Below are 22,387 nucleotides of genomic sequence, written 5' to 3'. Positions count from 1 at the left end.
AGATTCACATCTGCTTTGGAGGATATGTGACTGCTGGTGCTGGGCTGGAGCACAACATCCTGATTCAGTGCTGAAAAGATAGAGATATACATTGCCAGTAAAACATAATTAAAGTTGGCATTCCCATTGACTAGGATGTGGGACCAGGAGCCAGAATGCCTGATCTTGGTCTCTAGCACTGCTGATTTTTGGCAAGTTGCTACCAGAGTCTGCTATTTTAGTATGTTCAACTTGAGATAGCAATGGCCAGATTTGCAGGGCAGCAAAGCTAGCATCTTTGGGGCCAAAACCAGCAGATGGATTTTTCACACAAGCTCATGAAGCTCAGTGGTGCTGACTGCACTTGGAAATGTGGCAAGTGGCAACAAAAAGGGTTTGCTCGGTGTTGAGAAAATTCTGAAACTTTTCTATTCTTAACCAGCTGCCACTAGAAGAGATCTGTGACAGTCCATTCCCTCCACACTCTGCCCTAAAGATAAGCACTTTCTAAGAACCAGTGCTGTAGAAGTCAAGATGGAAAGCCTTTTAGTAACAGAGACAACCAGTACTGCTGGTCACTTCAGAAATGCAGGTTTGAGTACTCTCAGCTCTGCCATCTTCTTTTCTTCCAGACTAAATCAATGAGTACTGAAAGTGTTCCACAAACCATAGGTGGTGCTGAGAACCTCACAGGATCACCTAGGGAGGATAAAATGTGCTATTTTAATTTTACCTGTTAAAATTGCCAACAACAAAAAAAAAGACAATTCAGTATTTTGTGAGGACAAATCTAGCTCCTACCTGAAAATTCTCCAGACACTTTACTCCAGCCAACACCTGGTCCTGCCTGAAAAAATATTACTAAGCAGACCTTAGTGGATGATGCCAGGAGACCACACAATAATTGTCATTACAAAAGACTGCTTAGGGCATATTTATGTAATGATGCTCTGATAAAACAGTCTTCTAGCATGCCTTAAGATGTGCCTTAATGCTTTGGCAGCTGGAAACCACAAGGAACCTAGCAGTTTGACCCATTCTCTTATTTGTTGGAACCAGCACTTTATGGCCTCAGGATTCATTTTGAAGCCGTTGATTTGGATTGTGAGTCGTTTCAGACTTCAGAAAATGTTGTAGAACAACAAAAAAAGCTAGATTCTCAACAGCTTCAAACTTGGGGGTTCATGCAGCAGCAGTCTGCTTGAACATTTGATCAGAGCAGCAGTAGGCTGTTAGTGGCACCATGTACTGCATCCCACTGCGGCTCTGAGCGCATGCAACTTGTACACTCTCTCCAGCAGCATTTGGTACTCATTGTGAGTCCAGGTGGTACACGGGGTTAATCTCTCCCATTATTTCATGGCATCTGGCTCTCCTGTTCCTTACAGCAATGAGATTCCCACTAGCTTCAAAAAATTAGGCCAATTTTTAGGGGAGTAGAAAGAGGCCAAGGGTAGATTTGTCTGGTAGAGTGCAAGATTCAGCAGAGGGGAGCAGACTGCCTCCTGACCTCTGTAGTGATAAGCCCACACCTCAGCCACTTAATTACCCTGATGGCTGGTATAGCTTGCTTAACTACAAACTCATCTCCCCCAGGCCCAAAGACCAGTCACAGAGTTCTCCAGTAGAACTGGTGCAAAAACCTGTGAAAATAACTTGAAAGAACATGTCAGGCTGTCAAAGATAGGATGTATTGTCAGGAGTATACACCTGCTGTAGGATTGCCCGAAGGGTTCATAAATTCAGTGCACAGCACAGACTGAGTGGGTGGCTTTGTTTTCTTTAATTTTCCTCGTATGCTGGAAGGAGCTTGGAGTTCTCTTTGCATCAAAATGAGCCTACCACTACCCCCTAGATGATGCCTCTCTTTTCCTCCTGGGAAGAAACAAAAGGGTTCCTGGAGAAACACTGCAGGGATCAGATGATCTTGCTTTATTAATGAATTACTTGGGATTTATCAGAATCATTCTAAAGATGTTGCTTCAGAAGATGATGTGTTTGGTCATTATTATTCAAAGTCTGTCCTTCCCATGAATACGAGTCCTCCAGACAGCTCTAAAAACATTTGCTGGATTATGGCCCTCAATTTTTACAGAATTAACTGATGTTAAATACAGCTAAGATTTAAGCCTTAGAATTGAACAGAAACATGCAGGAGACCCCACCTCCCCTGACACACAAGATGACAGTGTTGCAAGTGGCTTGATTGCAAAGGGGGGAAAAGTAGACACAAGAATAGAAAAATCCTGAATGCATGAACCAGAGTTAAGCAGGCAGGTACCCTGGCAGAATTAATTCAGGCATCCTTGCATTATTTCCTGGTATCCTTATTGATTTACAAAACATTGGTCTTACAAAACCATGGCCCTAAAAGGGGAGTTTCAGCTGTACACCAATGGCTTGCACAGCACTAGCAAAAAGGGGAAAAAAAAACTGAAGAAAAAAATTATGTCATTCTCCAGTTTTCTATCTACAGCTATAAGGGTCTTGCAGGGAAAAAAGGGTCTAGATAATTATGTTCCAGGCAGGACCAGGCTGATGTGAAGGTCAGAAACCCTTCCAGGGCCAGCATGGAGACTGCACCACAAGTGCAAAGTTTCCAAAGTTGCCTGCACCAGGGAAACGATTCCCAGTAGAGCTCTATTATGTACCCAGGGAGGACTAAACAGGCTTTGTTCTACTTGGGAAACCACTAAAGGTTCTGGGATTTCAAAGAATAGCCAAAGATGACGATACTTCTTCTTTCAAGCCTTTTGCCAAATTGTCTCACCAGGACTCTGAGCGATCGCTATGCCCAGAGTTACCTTTTCAAAATCTGGCAGCAGTGCCTTTCCCTGGGGACCAGGAACAGTTGGATTTTCAATGTGCTTAGTTCAACAAAGGTGGGCAATGGGAATGGAGGGATGGACTAATTTTACCTAACACCTCCCCTGGGGGCTTGTCATAGCGTGTTGTTTTGCATGTATGGTAAAGAACAAGCAAGCAGCTACATTATGCTCTTAGTCTTTCTTATGGCATTAACTGCAGTAGCAATAAGAACTACAGAAGTCTTAAGATGGATAGATCAGCCCAAGCAAAAAATGTGTTATAAACCAAGAAGGCAAAAGGTAAATTTCTCTGGAGGAAGACAGAGAATACATTTACATATGAAAATCTAATACACAGTGAAAAAGAAAAAGGGCATTACATAAATAATGCTAGGGAAGAAATGAAAAATATGTATTTTTAAACACATTCTAAAAATGGTTTCCAATATCTGCAAACGTATTGCTCAGTCAAGCAGAGACCCAGAAGCCGTATGGACAAACCAGGCAGGCACACAAAGCTGTGAGATGCAGAGACCGGGGGCACTGCAGAAGGTCATTCGCAACCATCCTTTCCAGTTTCCTTCAGCTGTGAAGTGCTCTAAGAGTATATGAAGAAGCATCTCTGCTAATTTGCCTTGACCTTTAATAACCTGTAGGCACTTGTGATTGGCCACTGTCACAAGTGGGCTACTCAACTGGACAGATTCCTGGTGCAACCCACTGCTGGTACGAAAGTAGAACACATATTGCTGGAAAGGAGCAAAAGTGCGTGGGGAAGGAGGTGCCCCCAGAGGTGATGTGGTGCCCTAACACTCTGGGTCCTTCAAGGTAAAACATTCAGAAAAAAGTGGGAATCTGAGCTGAGAGAACTCAGAGAGAAGCATGCATTGCATTCTCTTGTGCTCCAGCTCAGAATCTTAGTCCACTCAGCTGAAGAGAAGAGCTGAGGCATCCACTCTGCAGGACTGAACCCAGCGTCTCACTTCTACTGGAGCTGCTGCTTTGCCATTCATATATGAAGAGGGTACATACATACATTCCCCAGATCCAGAAATCGCAACTGACAACCTGCCCCGAGAGGAAACCTGCACAACTATTTGCCCTCATTTCCTCTATGGGGACAAGTGAAGCGATCACTTTCTGTTACTCTTGATGCATGAAAACTTACACTAAGTCAGCTGTAATGGCACCTTTTGGCTGCTTCATTGATTTCCACTTTACTAGGTTTGCAGTTTATACTGCTTCACTTCTATAGGATTTTACCATCCTTCCATTCAAACAAACTAAAAACGTGCAAGACAGCTCACCTGTTTCCACTCAGGCAAAGTCACTTGTAAGACTCCTGTAGTAAAGCAGGGCACAAAGTCCACAGGCACTATGCAAAGCTGGTATCATCCAATAAAGTAGCACTTCTACAATGGACAACCATCAGATTCCAGAAATGGAGAAAGAGTCCCATTAATTCAGTAAATAGCTACTTTACACTTTCCTGTGGCTGCCTTCTGGTCATGAGAAAGGTGAGAGTGGCATCACAGCTGTCTTGCTCTCCCTGAGAGTTGGCTGGCTACCTTTCCTCTTGAAGGTAGCCTGAGCTCTCTGCTTGTTCTGGGTTTGCACCTCAGAAAGACATCTAAAAGTACCACACAAAACAGCAAAACCAAGGGAATGCGAGACAAAAGCAGATCTGTATCCATTTCCCCTTGATACATGGAAGTTAGTAGTAGAGGCTGAGCAGTTCTAATCAGGGTCAAAGAACAGCCAAAAAGTCCATTTGCACAGCAAAGTCTCTAACTTCAGTCTTGGCAGACAATGAAAGCAGGGACTGTATGCAACACCTGAGCTGACCAGACTGGGGGGAGGGGGGAAGGGGGGCAAAAAAAAAAAGAAAAAAAAAAGAAAAGAGTTATTAAACAAAACCCTAATCCTCTGGGAAGATCTGATGGCCAAGAAAATGCTGGCTGCATCTGAATTTTCTCCCCTTGAATCTGAGATGAAAGTTGTGTATCTACAAGTTGCTTCCAGTGGTGCTGGAGGGGACTTGCTGGATAGCTGCTTGCACTGGGCTCCAGCAGGAAAAAGCTTTTTTTCTGTGGTTTATTTTTTTGTCTTAAAGAAAAAGCAAAAATGACCACAGCTCTACATGAGGAAAAAAAAATTGCCAAAGCTCTGCCCCTCACCAGTGAAGATGGATCTGTTCTTTTATTTACGCTGCATGACATTCAGGCAAGAATAAGCTCTACAGAAATAAATTAGGGCCACTCCCTGTAAGTAAAGATGTGCTCCTGGCTGCTAAGCAGCAGAATATGTCGTAAGTCCCCACCTCCCCTCCAGAGAAAATCTTGCTGTGAAAATGGAGCCGCACTGCAGATCCTAAAGGTGATGGTAATTAGCACTGAAGAGGGAATATTCAGAGAGCAAACTGTCCTCATATGAGTAGGGCCGCCACAAGCAACCGAAACCTCTGCTTGTGAAGAGGTGAAATTCTCCGGGAGGGTATAAAGTACATGCTTACATCTGAAGAGCACAAGGGAGGAAGTTAGAGAGATATAAATTTCAGGGCTTCTCTAAGCATTGAGGAGTTTCGTTGCTGTTTTAGGAAGAAAAAAACTCCACCATTTCCTGAAGAATTCTGTTTGGAGACAGTCTTATTGCAGAATCTACTTTGAAGCATATTAAACTAAGAAGGAATAAGATGCTCTTGTTCCAGAATAAGAATTGCTCGGGAAATGTTCTATTGCACTCTACATTCACAGCCTGCCTCAGATGCAAATGAACTCTCAAGTGCCAGCAAGCCCTCAGACAGAAGCTCTCCCCAAGCACTTTGCAGCAATGGGTTTAAACTCTGCCAGCACTGTGACCACATAAGCTAATGTCAAGGTGCTATTTCCCTCATATCCTTGGCCATTAGGGATATTGCCAGGAAGAAGAAGAAAAAAATAAATCAGTGTTCACATGTAACCAGAGGGAAAGACTGTCTAACTTTCTACCTTGAATAGTCAGACTGAATTTTAACATCTTGAAGGTAAATTTAATAAACAGCCTCTTTTACTGCATGAAAGGTACAGAAATCAGAAGAGGCAGGTGCCACTGAACATTTTGGGCAAACTGAGATCCCAGGTAGACATGCACACTGCAAAAGTAAGGGTGCACTGCAAAGCCACCACAGGGGTCTGTGAGCCGAGCATGGTGGCCGTCACTTCCCAGCTTCTGTCTCCAGTGCAGGGCAGGCAGCCTTCCTGCAGTGAAGCAGGGGGGTCAGTTCCAAGGGGTTTCCAGTTCTGACCCAGGACAGCAGAGCTTGCTCTTCCCTGCTCCTCCCCAGGAGTACAAGACACCTTGAAGAGATGGTTGAAAAGACGATACCTGGGAGGAGGTTGGGTCACAGCATTTTTCAGCTCCACTCTTGATTCTGCAACAGACTGTCTCCTATTTGACAGAAGATGGTTAAAGCTCAGCGAGGCTGAATGGCTTCTCCTGTACCAAGGAGTTAGTCACCTGCCTGTTCTCACTGCTGTTACGACACCAAACACTGGTGTTTGTAAGGGGATTGGGTGCAATGGTGATTAGTGTCATATGAAAGCCACCATGGCTGTAGAAATTTAATAACCATGAAAACTGAAATCGTAGGAGCTAGAAATAGCTCCTTTTGGGTAGGTGGAGGGTCTGGTGAACAAAACTTGCCCTGTTATCATTGCCTGTGCCACATCTCTACTGTAGTCACCTGGCTTATGCTTGACCATAACATAAGGCATGGTCCAGCTTTGTAATATTTTGCCTACATGCTGTACCACTGGCTGAAAATTTTGAAGGAACATTGTCAGATGACCTCCAGACTTTTCCTTTCCTCCTTTTATAACTAAACACTGAAACAGATTTTTACCTTTCTTTGTTTCTTCCCTCCCCCCACCATATTTTTTCCTTCAGTGACAGTGACAAAAAAGCAGGGAGACAAGAAAAAAATAGAGAAAAGGAAAATATGAGAAAAATAAAAGTGAGCCTATAAAAAATATCAAAGATTCTCTTTGAAAACCTGTGGCATTAAAAAAAAATCCACGAACAAATTAGTTATTTTCATGCATCTCAATTATTTTTTACATTTAGCAGCAGCAAAGACTAAAACCATAACCTTCAAATCAGAGCATGGATACCAGGGATGTATTTCTATGTGCTGAACATGTAATAAGTGATTGGACCCTTGAACTAACACTATAAGGCACATCTGGAAATTGTCACTTAGGGGCCACATCTGTCACTGAGGAACCAACATTCCCGGGGAGTGTGAATTTAGAGAGCTGTGTGCCACTGTTCAAACCCACCCTAAATCCACACTTCGGGTCTACAAGGTGTTTAATAGAAGCTTGCCCATGCATTAGGGTCCCAGCAAAGCAATGTGTGCCTACATTTTTTCCTAGGCAAAATTAAGCAGGACTGGTAAAGAATGTGTCCCCTTTCAGATGGGGCATGTGCCCCATTACCTCTCCTTCTCCATCCTCAGAGTCCAGAGAAGCAGGATTGCATTGAAAGAGCAAAGACAACCTCTGAAGGGCTATTGTCTGGGGCAGGAGCCTGCTTTCATCTTAAGTCCCTCCTTCTTACTCTCCAGACAAGCTTTATGTCCTTTTCTCTGTAAACTGCAGAAGTCAAGGAGACATGCCTCTTATAAACATGTACACAATACCCTGCAACAGGCACACACAGAACACGTGAGCAATCTGTGCAGGGGCAGAGGAAGAATTTCACCCAGGTGCCCTTGTGTCAAAGAAAAGTTTCCAGCGGCCAAGTCCCAGTCACACATGAATGCTGGCTCCTCAGAGAAGCAGCTACAGCAATGCAGAAGGAGCAAGAAGGCAAGCGCAGGGCACCTCGGAGACAAAAGAACTGAAAACAAAATGAAAACAAAAAAAATCAATTCAGCCGAACCAAGCCAGGGCAGGCAAAGAACAAAGGGTCAGAAGACAGAGCCGGAAACAATAGACCAGCAAGATTAATATCAGTTGTGAGGAAGAGCTGGGACACTACTGAAGGAAAACGGAAAAGGCTTAAAAGAAAGTATAAAAACTAGAAGAGATCCCTAATTGTGAAGCCTGACACACCAATACAACACCTGCAGCTTGATCAGTACGGATCTCACACACTGCTGCACTTACAGTAAGGACGTCATCTCACAACTTAGATTCCTTTAAATTAATGATGGTCCCTTACTAGGAGCCATTCCTTTTCTCATAAACAACAGATACATGCAAATGAGATCGAAAGACAACCCCAAATTCCCGTGGTCTTCACAGGTTTGTTCTGAGTTTTGCAAATTCATGACCTGGTCTAATTCCACTGGGGCAGGGCTTCAAGATTTCTGCCTGGATTTCCCCACTAGCACTGTTTCACCTATGCATGCAAAGTCCAGTTTGGGGAAATCTGCATGCACGGTACACTGGATGCTCCTGGCCAGTTGGACTGCTGCACAGCCACAGACTCAGCAGGCAATGCCACGAGCAAGGTATTAGCTATCACTTCCAGAGAGCTTGCTCTCCCATGTAGGCCCAGAGAAGGTCTGTTGCATGGGCATAATGCTGCTGCCCATGGCCATACAGAGCAATACACACAGAAAATGGCCCTGACCTAATAGATAACTGGGAAGAAATGGACAAGCATCTTCAAAATCCACTTGTACTGTGATTTCTAGTGGGAAAACCAGGCCATATTAAGGAAAGCCAAGTGACTGTGAAGTTCAGCTGAATCAATATTTTCTCTTTTTCCTATCCTCAGACATTAGCAAAGTGCCACAGCATGCTGTTATGAAGATGATGTGCTTTGCCCTAGAGGCAGTTTGGTTAGGGCTGGAAGGAAATGATCTTTAAGCTAATGTTATTCAAAAGTATGAGCAGTCAAGAAACATTACAAAACCAGTATGCTTAAGAGATTAATTGGGCAATCCCACCCGGAGACAAAGCAAATTTGCCAGCTATTGTATAGCGAAGCCTTTCTCATTTCTCCCTCTTGAAGACCAAGGGCTCTTTTAGCTCTCTGATTATTGTAAAGAGTATTAGTTAAGCCGAGGTAGTCAAAGGCCTGTCCTGGGCAAAGGGCAAACTGAATCAAACAAAGTCACTTGACATTTCTTATCTGCATAGGCAAAGCTGACCTTGTCATCCCAGGAATGAGGAGTTAGGACTGATCCATTCCTCCTACTGGAAGATGCAAGGTGAGCTTGCAGGGCTGGGCTTGGGGGGTCAGCCTCCCTGGTGAGTCCAATTTTTCAATCCCACTACTACCGGTAGGATGGAAGAGATGAAGGAGCAACTTCTGCTGCTGGTGGGAAGGGGTGTCTCAGCCATGCAACAGCCTTCTCCGCAGATGACAGCTCCTCCTTCAGAGGCAGCCTGGGTCTCCAGGGCTCCGGGAGCTCCTTCTTCCCTTCGCAGACTGCAGCCGCCAGCCACTGCACAGCCTCTCTACCCACCCTGCCACCATCACACCTTCTTCTCCTCTGTGCAGGCACATCCAGCACGCATACATAGTAAGAGAGTGAATCACATAACTATAGCCAGAGAAATTTAACCTCATTATAAATTTCTTCCAGCTCAGGAAATGAAGTGTATAACCTCTCATACCTGCCTGACACCATACTGAATTGATTCAAAACCTGTGGTATCTTGTAACGGCTAATGTCACTTTGGGTAGCAGAAATTCTTCTAACGGTCTATTTACATCAACACAATTTTAAGAGGAGCTTTTATTTCCATTACTCCAGTATGGATGTTTTATATTCTCAGAACAACCTCTCTCTCTCCTGGGATACTTCACACTAAAATCCTATCCAGGAGATTTACAAGGGACAGACAATAGTGTTTTTCATGTTGCTTTAGAAGTCAAGGAGAGTGTGTTTCCCTTTGTATTAAAGCTTAGGAGCTGTGCACTTAAAGGAAAAAAAAAAAAAAAGTCTTAGTGAGAAGGATGAATGCAGTCTAACAACTTTAAGAGAGCCCTGCAGCTCATTTTATGGTTGGACTGTTGAATTCTGTTGTCTTTGTCTGCTTCTCATAATTTGGTTTCCTGAACCCCTATAAAAGAGACCATGAACTGCAGCTTCTGTTCACCATGTTCCCTCATTGCTTGTAAGTGCTAAGCTGCAGCTAAATGAACAGGAGAGTGTTACCATCCTCTCCTGCCACAACGTATGCATATCATTTTATGGATACAGAATACCATTCATTTTGTAGAAAGACTTTGCTCTTTGTTTTGAGGAAGAACTGTCACCTCTAGGGTGGAACTGGGCAATATCAGATGCTTTTTCCTATAGATTGCAGCCAGAAGAGGTTTGCAAAGGCTACAAGTATTGAAAGAGGATGGAAGCTTTGTACCTTTGGGGTGGCAAGAGAGTATAAAACTCCCTTGAAGTAGAGCTTCTGTTTAGTTCAGTTCTCTTCAGCATTAGCAATGCAGCCCACAAACTGAAACACTGGCAACAGCCCCCACAATGGGCATTCCTGTGTCAGAGAGCACTCACAGGTCTGCTGCACGGCCAAGGCAGAGCACCCTCCTGCATCCAAAGATGAATTGCAAACTAAGCCTTTATACATATGGAGGCATTTGCTTTGAGTCTAGAAGTAGCCAGGAGAGCATAAGTGTTTGCTTCCAGTCTCTTTCATTTGGCAGAGAAGACAGAAGTGAGACTTTACAGTAATACAACAAACATGAATGTATAAGATCCCCACCCTCTGTGGAATCCTATTTTGTTTCCTCCTCTGGTAGGAAATATAGCTGCAAAATGAAGATGATTTGGCTTGCTAGAAGGAAGAATACAACAGATTAAGTGAGGTCAGAACTGATGCAACCCATGCATTTATTCAGTCCGAAAGGAAGCCTGGCAGATGATGCCCTCAAGCTTCTGAGGGCCCCATCATTACCACAACAGGCACTTTCTGGGTTCAGTGTTTTTCTCCAGTACAGCTGCTGTTACCAAAATCATCCTATATCAATGCCTATAGAACTCAGTTTCATTTCATTAGGAGAAATTTATCCCCTGGAAACAGCAATATCATCACCTCTGTTACTTCAGAAAGGTTCTTTTCACATGTAAAGGCTTCATTAGCTGCATTTACTCTTGCATTTAAAACATGTCCTGTCTTTCAGTTAATATCACTTACGCCCTAACGCTCAAAAGATTTTTATGCTTAGTGAAGGAAGCAGAAAAGCATCTTTTAACCCTGACAGTTTATTCCTCCTCTTTCTTCATAACAAAAGATAGAGGTTGGCTAAAATTCCAAGTAGGAGCAACAAGTTTCAAAATTACTCCTCTCACATACAACCGCCTTTCTCACAAGCAAAATAAATCCAAAACAAAAACCCCAAGTCCCACTCATGTTGTAGCAACTTTACTCTCTTACTAACTTTTTCAGGGATCCTGCAGGATGAAATTAAAAGAATCTGAAGGCACTGATTCCATGAAGGGAACTAGAAAACTGCCACCACTGTTAAGAAGCCTTATTGGAATCTGTCCAGGAATGAAACCCTTCATATCACGTGGAGCACTTTGGTCACACAGAAAACAAGTTCGGTTACCCACTAGCCCAGTGAGCTATTGTGCAACAGCAAGACTCCTGAGACAGCTGGTAAGAGACTTGTTTTCAGTCAGTCTGCCCCTTTCTACCTCATTCTTTAAAACTCAGAAACAAAATTGGTATGAAAGTCTTCAGATTTTTTTTCCCTGCCCTCTGCTGGCAAGATGGTGGCAGTTAAAAACACAGACTGTTAACAGGAAACCAAGAGGCATTGCCCAGTGTAGTCTGGTTTTTCATTTCACATCATCTGATTTAAGGTGAAGCAAGAGGGAGCATTCATTTAAGCGGCTGTAATGAAAAAAGATTGATTGAAAAGTCATTTTTGCTCCATTTCTTATGGATAAGAGTCCCAGGTGTCTGTTTTCCTTATATTTTCTTTTTAATGGCTGCTCCCTATTCAGCCCATAAGCTTCAAGGTCAGCTTCCGGTCAAATTACACTTAGCACAAGATGCTCAGCACCTGCAAACCCGGCTGTGGGATCCCTCTCCTTCTCCTCTTGCTCTGGGTTTTCCATTCTGGGCTCCCAGCCTGGCAAACTACATTGAAGTAAAATGCTTAGGATACCTATTTTCACTTTTGCATTTAGATGGCATGGTGGATGCCACACTGACAAATGTCTTAAAAAGGCAACAAATTGCATCCTACTAATAGAACCTGCTAAATCTATGATGAAAGTACATGTCTAAGTACATCTAGATAAGCTTAAACTTGCAATTACTGACTGCTGGCAAAAGCCAAGGCATACATGACAAACTTAAACGTCACCCCATGTCTCCTACAACTTTCCATGCACATGAATAGTGAGAGGCAGTTGCTTATCTCCCACAAAGAAAATAAAATCTAGCGGCCAAAGGAAGCAAAATAAGACTGTAAGAATACTAGAGGGGGGGGGGAAATAATCCTATTGCTGGATCCAAGGCTTTGGAAAGGTGGCTTATGACCAGTGTTTAGAGGGTAGGGACTCGTACAGATTTTACACACACATATTTGTGCATGCTACATATGTATATAGGCATTATCTGACATCTGACCCTATCTGTAAGAGTTAATAATTTACTTGCCTTAACAGTATAATGTGGAAGACAGAAAATAGCATACGTTCTCTTAAATAAAAAAAAAAAAACTGGATGGAGGAAAACGAGGGAAAAATATCTAAGAAAGGAAAAGACTCTAGAACCGCAACTTAAGAAAGATCCCTCAGAAATCTGAACAGCCCATGAGAGATGAGTTCAAGCTGTAAGATGAATTCGCAGCGTTTTGTGTTGCGCTATAAAAGCCCTCCAGGAGCAGCAGTGACTCCAGTTGGTTAGAAAGTGGTCTATAAGAACAAAGTGAAAACAACGGCGTCCTCTTCATCCTAGAGCCTACTCTTACTCGCTCATCCCCAAACATGACACAAGCATCAATGTTCATGATGACCACACAGCCTGAGGAGAAGATCACCATCCTACCTTTGGATGTAAAGGGTATTCATGCGAATACACTCCCTGGTGACTAACTCTCCATCTCTGTCCCTGAACTTCTCAACAGGCAGTTAACTATCAGGAAAACTTCCTAAAAAGGCTAACGTGAGGCGTCGTAATAACTCTTGAAAGACCAAAACAGAAACAAAACGTTCTTAATCCATCTTTCTATGAAGAGGCTCTCTGGGGTTTTCTCTGCCTTTTAAGGAAGTGAGCTACAGCTCAGCAGCTGCACCATGTGTGAAATATTATAGCACTTGTTTTTAACTGCTGGAGGAGGTACTAATGATTCTAGGGAGGTCTGGCTACTGCTGCAAGCACTCCACAGCTGTAAGGAGATAAAGGTGTGTATCCAAGTTTACAGTACTTGTACATCTGCAGGAATACAGGTATTTGTATTCAAAATTCAGTTTTCAGTGGATTCTTCATAATGGAACGTGAAGAAGGATGATGCAGAAACAATACAGTTCTGGAACACAAAGTTCTTTGCTTAGATTTAATGTGTGGGTGAAGTCAAGGACAAAGGATCAATAGAGAGGACCAAGTATATCCTGATGTATCAAGGCTAGACAACTTGCTTCTCAGGGCATCTTGCCTAGTCAAAAAATGGAAGATGACAGAGAGCTTCTGTCAGGCCCCAGGAAACTGGTGTTTGGGCTACACATAGCTATATGCCCTTAGCAGAGCTTGGGCCTATGGGGTCAGGAAGAGACTTGGCTAGCTCAAAGACAGGTGGAAAAATGAGTAAGGAGTTAGTTATGAGCTTAGAGCTCTAAAGAGAAAGACGGAGCTTGAACTGAATGAAACCCAAGATTGACTGAAAAAAATGAACAAAAAAAAGGAATCTTGTAACTCATTATCTATTCCCCTGCAGGGTGATTCTCCAGGCCTGGGCAGTTACAATTCTGCTCTTTCATATACGAGATGCAGCTTGCACCTGGGGAATCTTTGGGATTAGCTTCCATATCTTAATACTTCAGGTGGTGAGCATAATCAAACATTCAAGAAGAAATCTCTCTACCAAGAAAAAAAAATCCTGACATGTTCCATATGCACTGGGCTGGCATTTGGATATTAAATCTGCAACACCTAACTCTGCCAAAATGCTTCTCAAGACTCCAGAAATAAAATTCCTCATTGTGCCCTCACTTGACTGCCAAAGGGATCCTTTTTATCCCTTCTTTTGACCCTGCCACACAAAAGTTTCCAAAGATGGAGCAAGCACCCAATTTCACATTTGGCAACGCTAGAAACAACGCGGCAATGGCCTTGAAATGTTTGCCATTTCTACTTGTCTTGACACTAATTATACACACAAGGCAGCTTCATCTGCACTGGGCAGAATGGCTCAATGCACAACGGAGTTCAGTGCCTTCAGAGCCGTGCATTTCCAAGCGAGTCAAGCGTGTATTATAACTGCAGTCACAGCAAGTTTCTGATGTGCTTCTCCAAGACCGATCCATCCTTTTTCTTTTACATAATTTTTCCTCCCTCTTTTTGTTTTAATTTTTTGTGCAAAACATGAGCTTTCCCTGAGACAATCAGAGCATGACTTCCATCCAGTTGTTTCATCAGGCTAAGCATGCCACCTGCTTTTTCACATTCTTTTTTTTTCTCCTTTTAAATAAACTCTGCACTATCAAAATAAAATAACGTCATTTACAAAGTACCACCTCAGCAGCATGCCTCATCTCTCATTTCACAGGGCTATGCCAGCAGCCACAAACAGAATCAAAGCATCCAATTAAAAATCCATATTCATTAACAAACATCATGTGTACTATAATGCCCTGCATTGACTGTGACACTACAGGAGATGGGAAACCTGTTGAGTTTTCCTGCTCTCAGTCTGAAGTATCATTTTATTAAAGGAAGGGTTTTACCTTTACTACTCCATGGGCCAGCAAGAAGAGGCCCAGTATCCTGTTAGCCCACTGGACTAGGAGAGCAGAAGTGACAGCTGTTGACCTTTTGCCTTAGAGAGATGCCAGACACAGGACCTTGCCAGGACAAGAAGCACACAGAGAAGACCATGAAACCATGCCAACCTTTCCCATCGAGGTCTTTAGGTACCAACAGGGCCAGTCGCAAACCAATCTGCAACATTACAAGCAGCCAACATAATAAACACTGCATATGCTTGATTGATGCAACTCATTGGCTAGGCAGGGCCAGATCCAAGCTGATGTAGTAAATTAGCATATTGCCTTGGCTTCAGGGAAGTTACGTTGATTTATAGCATCAACAATTTACCACCGCGGAAAGTCACATACAATAAGTACAATATTTCAGACCTATACAATGAAGTTATATGAACACATGCCAGGATTATTTATTTATTTGTACCCACAAGCCTGAGATTTACAACTCTTTATAAATACAAGCTGGGCAATTTGCTTTCTATTTTTAGCAGGAATGCTTTGTGCAGGGAACAGCTGTCAGCTACTGGGAGCTGTGCTCCTCAGAGCAGCAACTTCAGACAAATAGAGGCCTCTTAGAATTAAATTGGAGAACTAGGGTCACTGCTTTGTGGTGGAAAACAAGCTGAAGATAGTAGACAGCAAGACAACATCAGCACTTAACAGAGAACCACTCCCTGAGCTTTTCCAGCCTGTTTTCATAAGGAGCCTTACATGATCACGTTGCATATGGACAAGTGTGACTGTCAGTTCTTCCCAAATAGCTTCAGAGCTCACTGTCCAATTCTGACCAAGTTCAGCAAACATTCAGAGATAATACATTCCTATTGCCTCCAGAAGACAGGCAGCTGGGCAGAGGTGAGAGATCCTGCTAATATCTTTCCTCACTGTGGAAAAAACCATCATGTGAACTCAGTCTTCTATCAGATCCAAAGCTATACAAACCCAATACGTGCATCGATAGGAAATCAGATTTTGCCAGCTCTGCCACCTTCACGCAGACACTCACCTTGGCACACGAAGGAAGATGGTGTTTCCCCAGGGTGGACCCGTGCAGTGATGAACACCACTTTCTGTTCAGCCCCTGGACGCAGGTTCTCTGCAGCAGAAGGGGGTGGCAGGGGACAGAGGGAAAAAGAGAGATGAAGAGCCTTAAACTGGGTCCCATATGTAGGAACAAAGGGCCATTAATTTTTAAAGCATATCCTTTTATTAAAATTGGTCATGCATTATAAATAAGCACGATCTATAATTAAAGGAGGCAGCGTCACTGGGTCTCCATACCAGACCATATAGCAGACTGCACAAGGGCTGCAAAACTCATGACATACAGCCAAACCTGCAACAACAAACTTCGCTCTCTCTTTAAAAAACAAGATTTACTACAGTGAGTTTAACTGTACTGTAATTGCTCTCTCACTTGTGATAAATGTCCCCCTGGGGCGACAAGAAAAACAGTGGGGGGCCATACTCAACACAAAGCCAATTGCACCCTGCATTACACTTGATACAAGCCTTAACAGTGCCAAACAACGGTGAAGTGCTAACAAATGACATTTATTAGACTTTGCTCTGGGGGATTTGGGGGTTGGGTTTGGGTTTTTTTTTTATCTCTTAACTATTTGGAAGTGCATCTGCCCTAACTGAAAGAAACGTTCAAAAACAATAAAGTATGAAAAAGAGACCAGGATTAAATCCAGCAACCTTCTCCAGTGAGGCCGTAAAAAAGTGCCAGGCCCCCTTCAAATTATGGATAGGTGGAATGGAGACTTAGATACCAACTACGCTGAATTTAACATGGCTTAATCCCCCAGTATTAAAACCACACTACTTTAGCCACTTGCTTCAGCCGTAAACTACATGGGTCAAGCAGGATCTTTTCTCTGTTTGTGCACTGACTGCATTTAATAAACAGGCAATAAAAATTACACTCTTTCAAAATGGTTTCTGGGAACTTTAAAGACCATAAGAGGTCTGGACCTCAGTTAGATGTCTTATCTAGATCTGAAGACACACAGCAGGGGTAATACTAAACACAGCAGGATCCAATTGCTAGAGACAGTTTAAATCTTTGTTTTGAAATAACAAGTTTACACACTGAAAGGAGACTGGAAACTAAATCCAAGCTTTTTTTTTTTTTAATTAGGTAGATGCATTATATTTTGGTATATACCCAAATATACCCAAACACAGACTGTTAATTTCAAAGATGTTTGGGAGTCCTTGAGACCATACCTGAGTTATTTTTTTAATTTCCAGAATTCTTAGAAATGCTCAGTTTCCCCAAATAGTAAATCACACCTAACAGCACCACAGGAATAATCAATATATTTTTGGTTGTTCTCAGGAGACAACCTCAGCAGGTTTCTTTTTTTATTCCCTTAGCGTCTCTAAATGTCCTACAGCTGCTCACCCTGTAACTCAGCCATTCATTTGTTCTTTCATACTCCAGCTTCACCACTCTCTGGTGTTTTTGAGCCCCAGAGGCAAAGAAATATAAGAAAGAATGTCTCTGACAAACGTAGCAGCTGGTGGGGTCAATTCTGTCTGCAGAAGAAAAGTGGGAGGCAGCAAAAAGGAACACAACACCTTCAGCTGTAAGTCAGTGACCACCACACATCATTTACATTAAGTAGTGTGGGAGAGAGGCGGTAAATCAGCAAACCAACTTTAAAGAGCAAAAACAGGCTGGGATCACTTTTGCAAGAGGAGAGGAGTTTTTCTCCTCTGTTGGAAAAACAGCATTACATTAAAGGGACGGTGTCTCAGCACAGAAGTGATGCTCATCACCATGACTGCCACTGTTTGGAGCTGGAACAGCTCCTTGGTTAAGATATCTTTCGGACAGTATTCATTTGGGGTTTTTTGTGGCTTTAGTTTTGTTTGGTTTTAATTACAACATTTTTGTTATTTATACTTTACCCTTCATAACAGTTATTAAAATCATTAGTCATTTCGTTTTCCTCTGAAACGGAACTTTCCCAGTTTAGAGCTTAGTGCAAAACCTCTTGGAGTCAATGAGAGATGTGGCACTGGGTGTTAACTGGGACCTCCCTTGCCCGCTTCCTTGGGGGATGGAACAGCACCGAATTACCACCCTGCACTCAGGGCCAGGCAACTTCACTCCACCTTGGTTTACAATCCCCAATAAATTATTCACTTTCCAGCCCAGTACATTTGCTGCAAAGTGTCAATGCACAACCTCGCAGTGTACAGCCCCTTCCATAGTACCCAGCCTCCTGGAGGTACAGCGCTCAAAATGAGCACAGGCACAGCTGGTTGTCCATCTTCACGTAGCAGACATTTTTTCCACGTTTTTCAAGCTCAACAATACCCTCATAAATCTTTTTCTTTAAGCAATATTCTGCATTATTCATACAGAAGCAGTAAAACACAGCACATGTGACTGCGCACATGTGTATTTCTGGTATTTGGGCTCGATGAAATAATATGACCCATTAACTTTTTTTTTTTTTTTTAAGAGTAATTTTCAGTGTTTGGCTTTCAGAGTGTGCATTTGCACAAGCAAACAAACACTTCTTATATGTTTCTGTTAACATTTTGGGAAAGCATGTATCTTTAATGCAGCTCGGAAAGCCTAGAAAATTGAGCAGTGCCTTCTAAATGTGGGTGAATCTGGCAAAAGCTGCTTTGGTGAGTAAAGCCCCTGCCTAAGTACAAGTCTCTGTGAACTTACAGGAAGAAACTAAACTGTCAGACAAGCTTTCAGTTCTGCAGGTCCTCTTCAATCACAGTTCAGCGGTTCTGAAAATGCTGGTAAAAGGGGGACATACGAGGTAACACGGGTGCCCATTAGCCAACCTATGGGACAAGGTGCACTGAGGCTTCCAGTATGAACCAGACTAGCTTGTACTTAGTACCGTAACACCTAAGAGTTTGCAATGGGGACTTTGTACCCGGCTGGTGCAGGGCATGCATTATTCCAGCCTGAACCCTAACACAGAACACTGTAACCCATCCATCCAGACATCCCATGAGTGGTCTTGGAAATCATATATTCAGCCTTGCATGCTTGTCTTGCTCTCCTTAGCATCCTGTGATAAAAGGAATGGCAAGTACATATGTGTGCAAACATGCGCATACCTCCAAACAGCAACAATGCTGTCTTCTTTTTCAGTGTTTTTATATGAAACCTAATAGTGAAAGAGGGACAGAAAATTAAAAAAGCTTTGTGTTCTTTTATCTTTACTGGTTGTGGTGGGTGTCTGTACCCCAGTGCTGGACACGCTGGAGAGAGGAGCTCTTTCAGACTGACCACAACCCTGTTATCTATCCCTGGCATGGCTGGGGGCAGCAGGGAGGGAGGTAGAGGAGTTGGGAGTGAAATCAGTCTTGGGTAAATGAGGGGAAAATGTACTGGTTTAATTTTTCTCTTTGATTCTCACTATACAAGTCTCTCTTAATTGACAGTAAATTCAAGTAATTTTCTCCCAAGTCAAGTCTGCTTTGCCCACAATGGTAACTGGTAAGTGGTAGCCCTGTCTTTATCTTGACCCACGAGTCTTTTCATCTTAATTTCTCCCCACGTCCTGTAGAAGAGGGAGCAGCTGAGTGGGCTTCTGGGAGCAGGCCAAGGTTAACTCACCAAACCAATAATGGATACAACTACAAAACACCATTTTATATTTTAATTTAAATGTTGCATTGAAAATTCACCCTATTTTCTACTTCAGGATTGAAAAGATCAATCAAAATTAAAAAGATTAGAAGTGTATAGCTCTGCTCAATAGATGCCAAAAGCACTTAAACAAAATGACAGAAAGACACGCTTCATTTAGCCACAACTTTGTCAGTTGTGGAAATGCAGAGTGCTGTGGTACCCCTTGTACCCTTCCGACTGCCATAGCAGTGAAGCTTAAAAAAAAAACCCTATTTGATGAAAAAGTTTTCCAAGGAAAGAAATTTATAGATTTCTGGAATTACTCTTTTTTATTTTCTCTTCCAGAAAGTATCTCAAAGATTGAACTAAACATTTTCTTTCCCCTCTGGAGGCTAACACTACTATCATCATCAATAATATTTGCCTTGACTTAAAATTCCAACTGGGACCTAAGCAATCTGCCACTGGTTGTTACATACACCCTTGTAGCCAGCTACTCACCCACCACCATCCTGTTGCTCTGCTGCAGAGGCGAATTCCCTTGGGCAAAGCTGTAAAATCTAAGGCACTAGTCAGAATAAACACCATTAACCTCAACATCTATTCTGGCTCCAAAGCTACCACAATGGTGATAAACACCAAGCAAATGTCATACTGAAAAGAAATCCAGTTAGCTGCAAGCAAGCAACTCAGATCTCTTGATCAGGATGTTACTCGTGCTGTTTGGCCTTCATGTTCCTTCTCATCTAATGCTATAGCAAGCACAAGTCAACCACTTAAAGCAATCCCACTGGCAGCATTCCCCCCCAGCTCTCACCCAGGAAACAGCGATTTCCACTCTTGGTGACATATTACACTAGTGCAACTAAAACAGAGTCCCACAGAAAGCACTTTGTACTAAAAAAAAAAGACAGTCAGATCAAAATCTAAACTTTCATGGGAAGGCAGCAAATTCACTTAGCCATTTTCATTCAATTTCCATTTTTTATGCTACTATAAAAACATGAAAACGACAAGATCTGTATGTAGTAGCTTAATAATAAGTATCTAGAAATTTCTTGCAGAAATATTAAATTTATGGAATCCCATTTGCACTACCAAAATGAAGTGCTGTAACAAAACTGAGGAGAACTTTGCTCAGCATCCAAGATCATTCCTGATACCACATTAGACCAAAACCCGACTGCACAGAGATTGCAGACTTGTGGTTTCTTTTAAGTCATGTAGCCATGTTATGTTAATGATGCAAGTTCGCAAATTAGTGCTAAGGCTGATGGAGTACAAAGGATGAGCAAGTCTGACCCTAGAAGTCTATTTGAGAAAGTCTTTAACTGGAATCCATCAGGAGAGCTTGGAAGTGAATTCCACTCCTCTGCAGAGGACTTCAAAGTTGGGGCAAGGTACTAGGAAAAATCTTTGCATTCTTCCCTCCCACATTTCACCCTATCTGTAGAAAACCAGAAGTCTCTAAATTAGAAGAAATGGAAACTCATACCCTAAATAATTTGGTTTAAATATCCATATATATTTTCATGAGATACGTGTACCCGTTGCAAATAAATTCCATATTGTCTTCCTTTCTCAGGTACTTTACAGTATGAGGTGGGCTGTTGCCAGCATTTTATATTCAAAACCCTGTGACTTAAAGACTCCACAGAGGAAATCAAAAGGACTCTATTGCGTTACACTTCACTGTACTGTGTTGGCTTGTCGGTGTCCAACAGAACTGTAACATCTGTGTTGAAAGAAAACACTGATGTTGCTGTCCTGATTGCCTAGTCTCTACCACGTTAACCTGCTTTAGCAAATCAAATCCAAGCAGCATTTACTGTACTCTGGCTTTTCCTACGAGACCAGATTAGCACCTAATTCCATTTATTTTTGTTACTTCTGGTCACATTTCAGGTAAGAGTGCACATCTCAGCAACACAGACTGCAGAACACCACCATTTTTTGGCCACTACCAAATCCCACTGGACTTGATGAGGTCAAATAAACACAAGCTTTTCTTTTTGCCTTCTTATAGTTGGCTTGAGTGGTACGAAGAAACTAAGTGGCACGGTGGATAAAAATGATGCCATTTGTACCAGAGAGAGAATACCAAAGACTGGCCTACAGTTTTTGAAAGTCGGACACCTATTGCTATGTACTTTTACCTGGAAAGAAAGGCAGCAGTATCTCGGCTCCCATGCAGAATCCAGGGAAGGTCATGTCTGCGCAGGGGGAACACTGCTATGAAGTGCCCCCATGGCTCACTGACTCATCCCACCCAGCACCATGCTAAGATAGTCCCTTCTGGAGGGCAGAGGGGTTTTGTTTAGCAAAGTCTCACTTGTGTACAGACCCTCCATCCAGTAAAGGTCTGCATGTAATGCTTAAAACTGGATCCAAACCTCTGAAGTTCTGGATTTTCATTGAGGTTCTGGCCCTGACTCTGTCAGGTGCTTAAATATGTGATTTGTCTGATGGACTTCTATTGTGTTTAAAAATGTACTTAAACATAAGTGTTGGTATAAGAGCTTTGCTGAATTGGGGTGATTTAGCAGGAAGCCTGAGTCTGAGATCATTGTCACAATGTTTTAAAGTTGGAGATTGTGCAACTATTATCCTTTATTACCCATTTTATGCCAAAGTCTCTCTTTCTTTTTACATTCCTCTTAAAAGCAAAGCTATTTTGGAGCATTTAATATTATTTAATCTCTTTACTCTGGCAGCATAGAAATTACAGAGACCATTACAATGGTCCTGTGTGTGTGTATGCTTTATTGATGTATATGCTGACCTAATATCAAATTGATTTTGCTCAGCTTTTCTGCTGACCATGGAAAAATGCAAATTGGGTATTATATTTGCACACTAATTTTATTAGGCCCCTGTGTCTTCATAAAAAGATAAAGTTTGGGCTAATAAAAATAAAACATTTCTGGTGCTAATACAGGCAAATGTTTATGTAGGCAGGTAACAAATTGGTTTGTCATTTAGGGGAACATAAAGAGCACTAAAATCATCTTTAGGCAAAATAGATTGGTGGCTTTTGCT

General features: G+C 42.4%; 1 protein-coding gene across 2 annotated transcripts in view; it reads right to left on the bottom strand.

Annotated features, from left to right (window-relative positions):
- LOC141960575 (BEN domain-containing protein 5) overlaps nt 1-22,387 on the bottom strand; it is a 971,168-nt gene that overhangs the window by 211,103 nt on the left and 737,678 nt on the right. For both annotated transcript variants that reach the window (XM_074906246.1, XM_074906247.1), the window contains exon 8: nt 15,737-15,826. In XM_074906246.1, coding sequence (XP_074762347.1) covers nt 15,737-15,826 — 90 coding nt within the window. The remainder of the gene's footprint in view (nt 1-15,736; nt 15,827-22,387) is intronic.

This window comes from Athene noctua, chromosome 5, assembly GCF_965140245.1.
Source record: "Athene noctua chromosome 5, bAthNoc1.hap1.1, whole genome shotgun sequence".
NCBI lineage: Eukaryota > Metazoa > Chordata > Aves > Strigiformes > Strigidae > Athene > Athene noctua.
The sequence above is the reverse complement of the archived record's forward strand: the minus strand, read 5'-3'. Positions and strand labels throughout refer to the sequence as shown.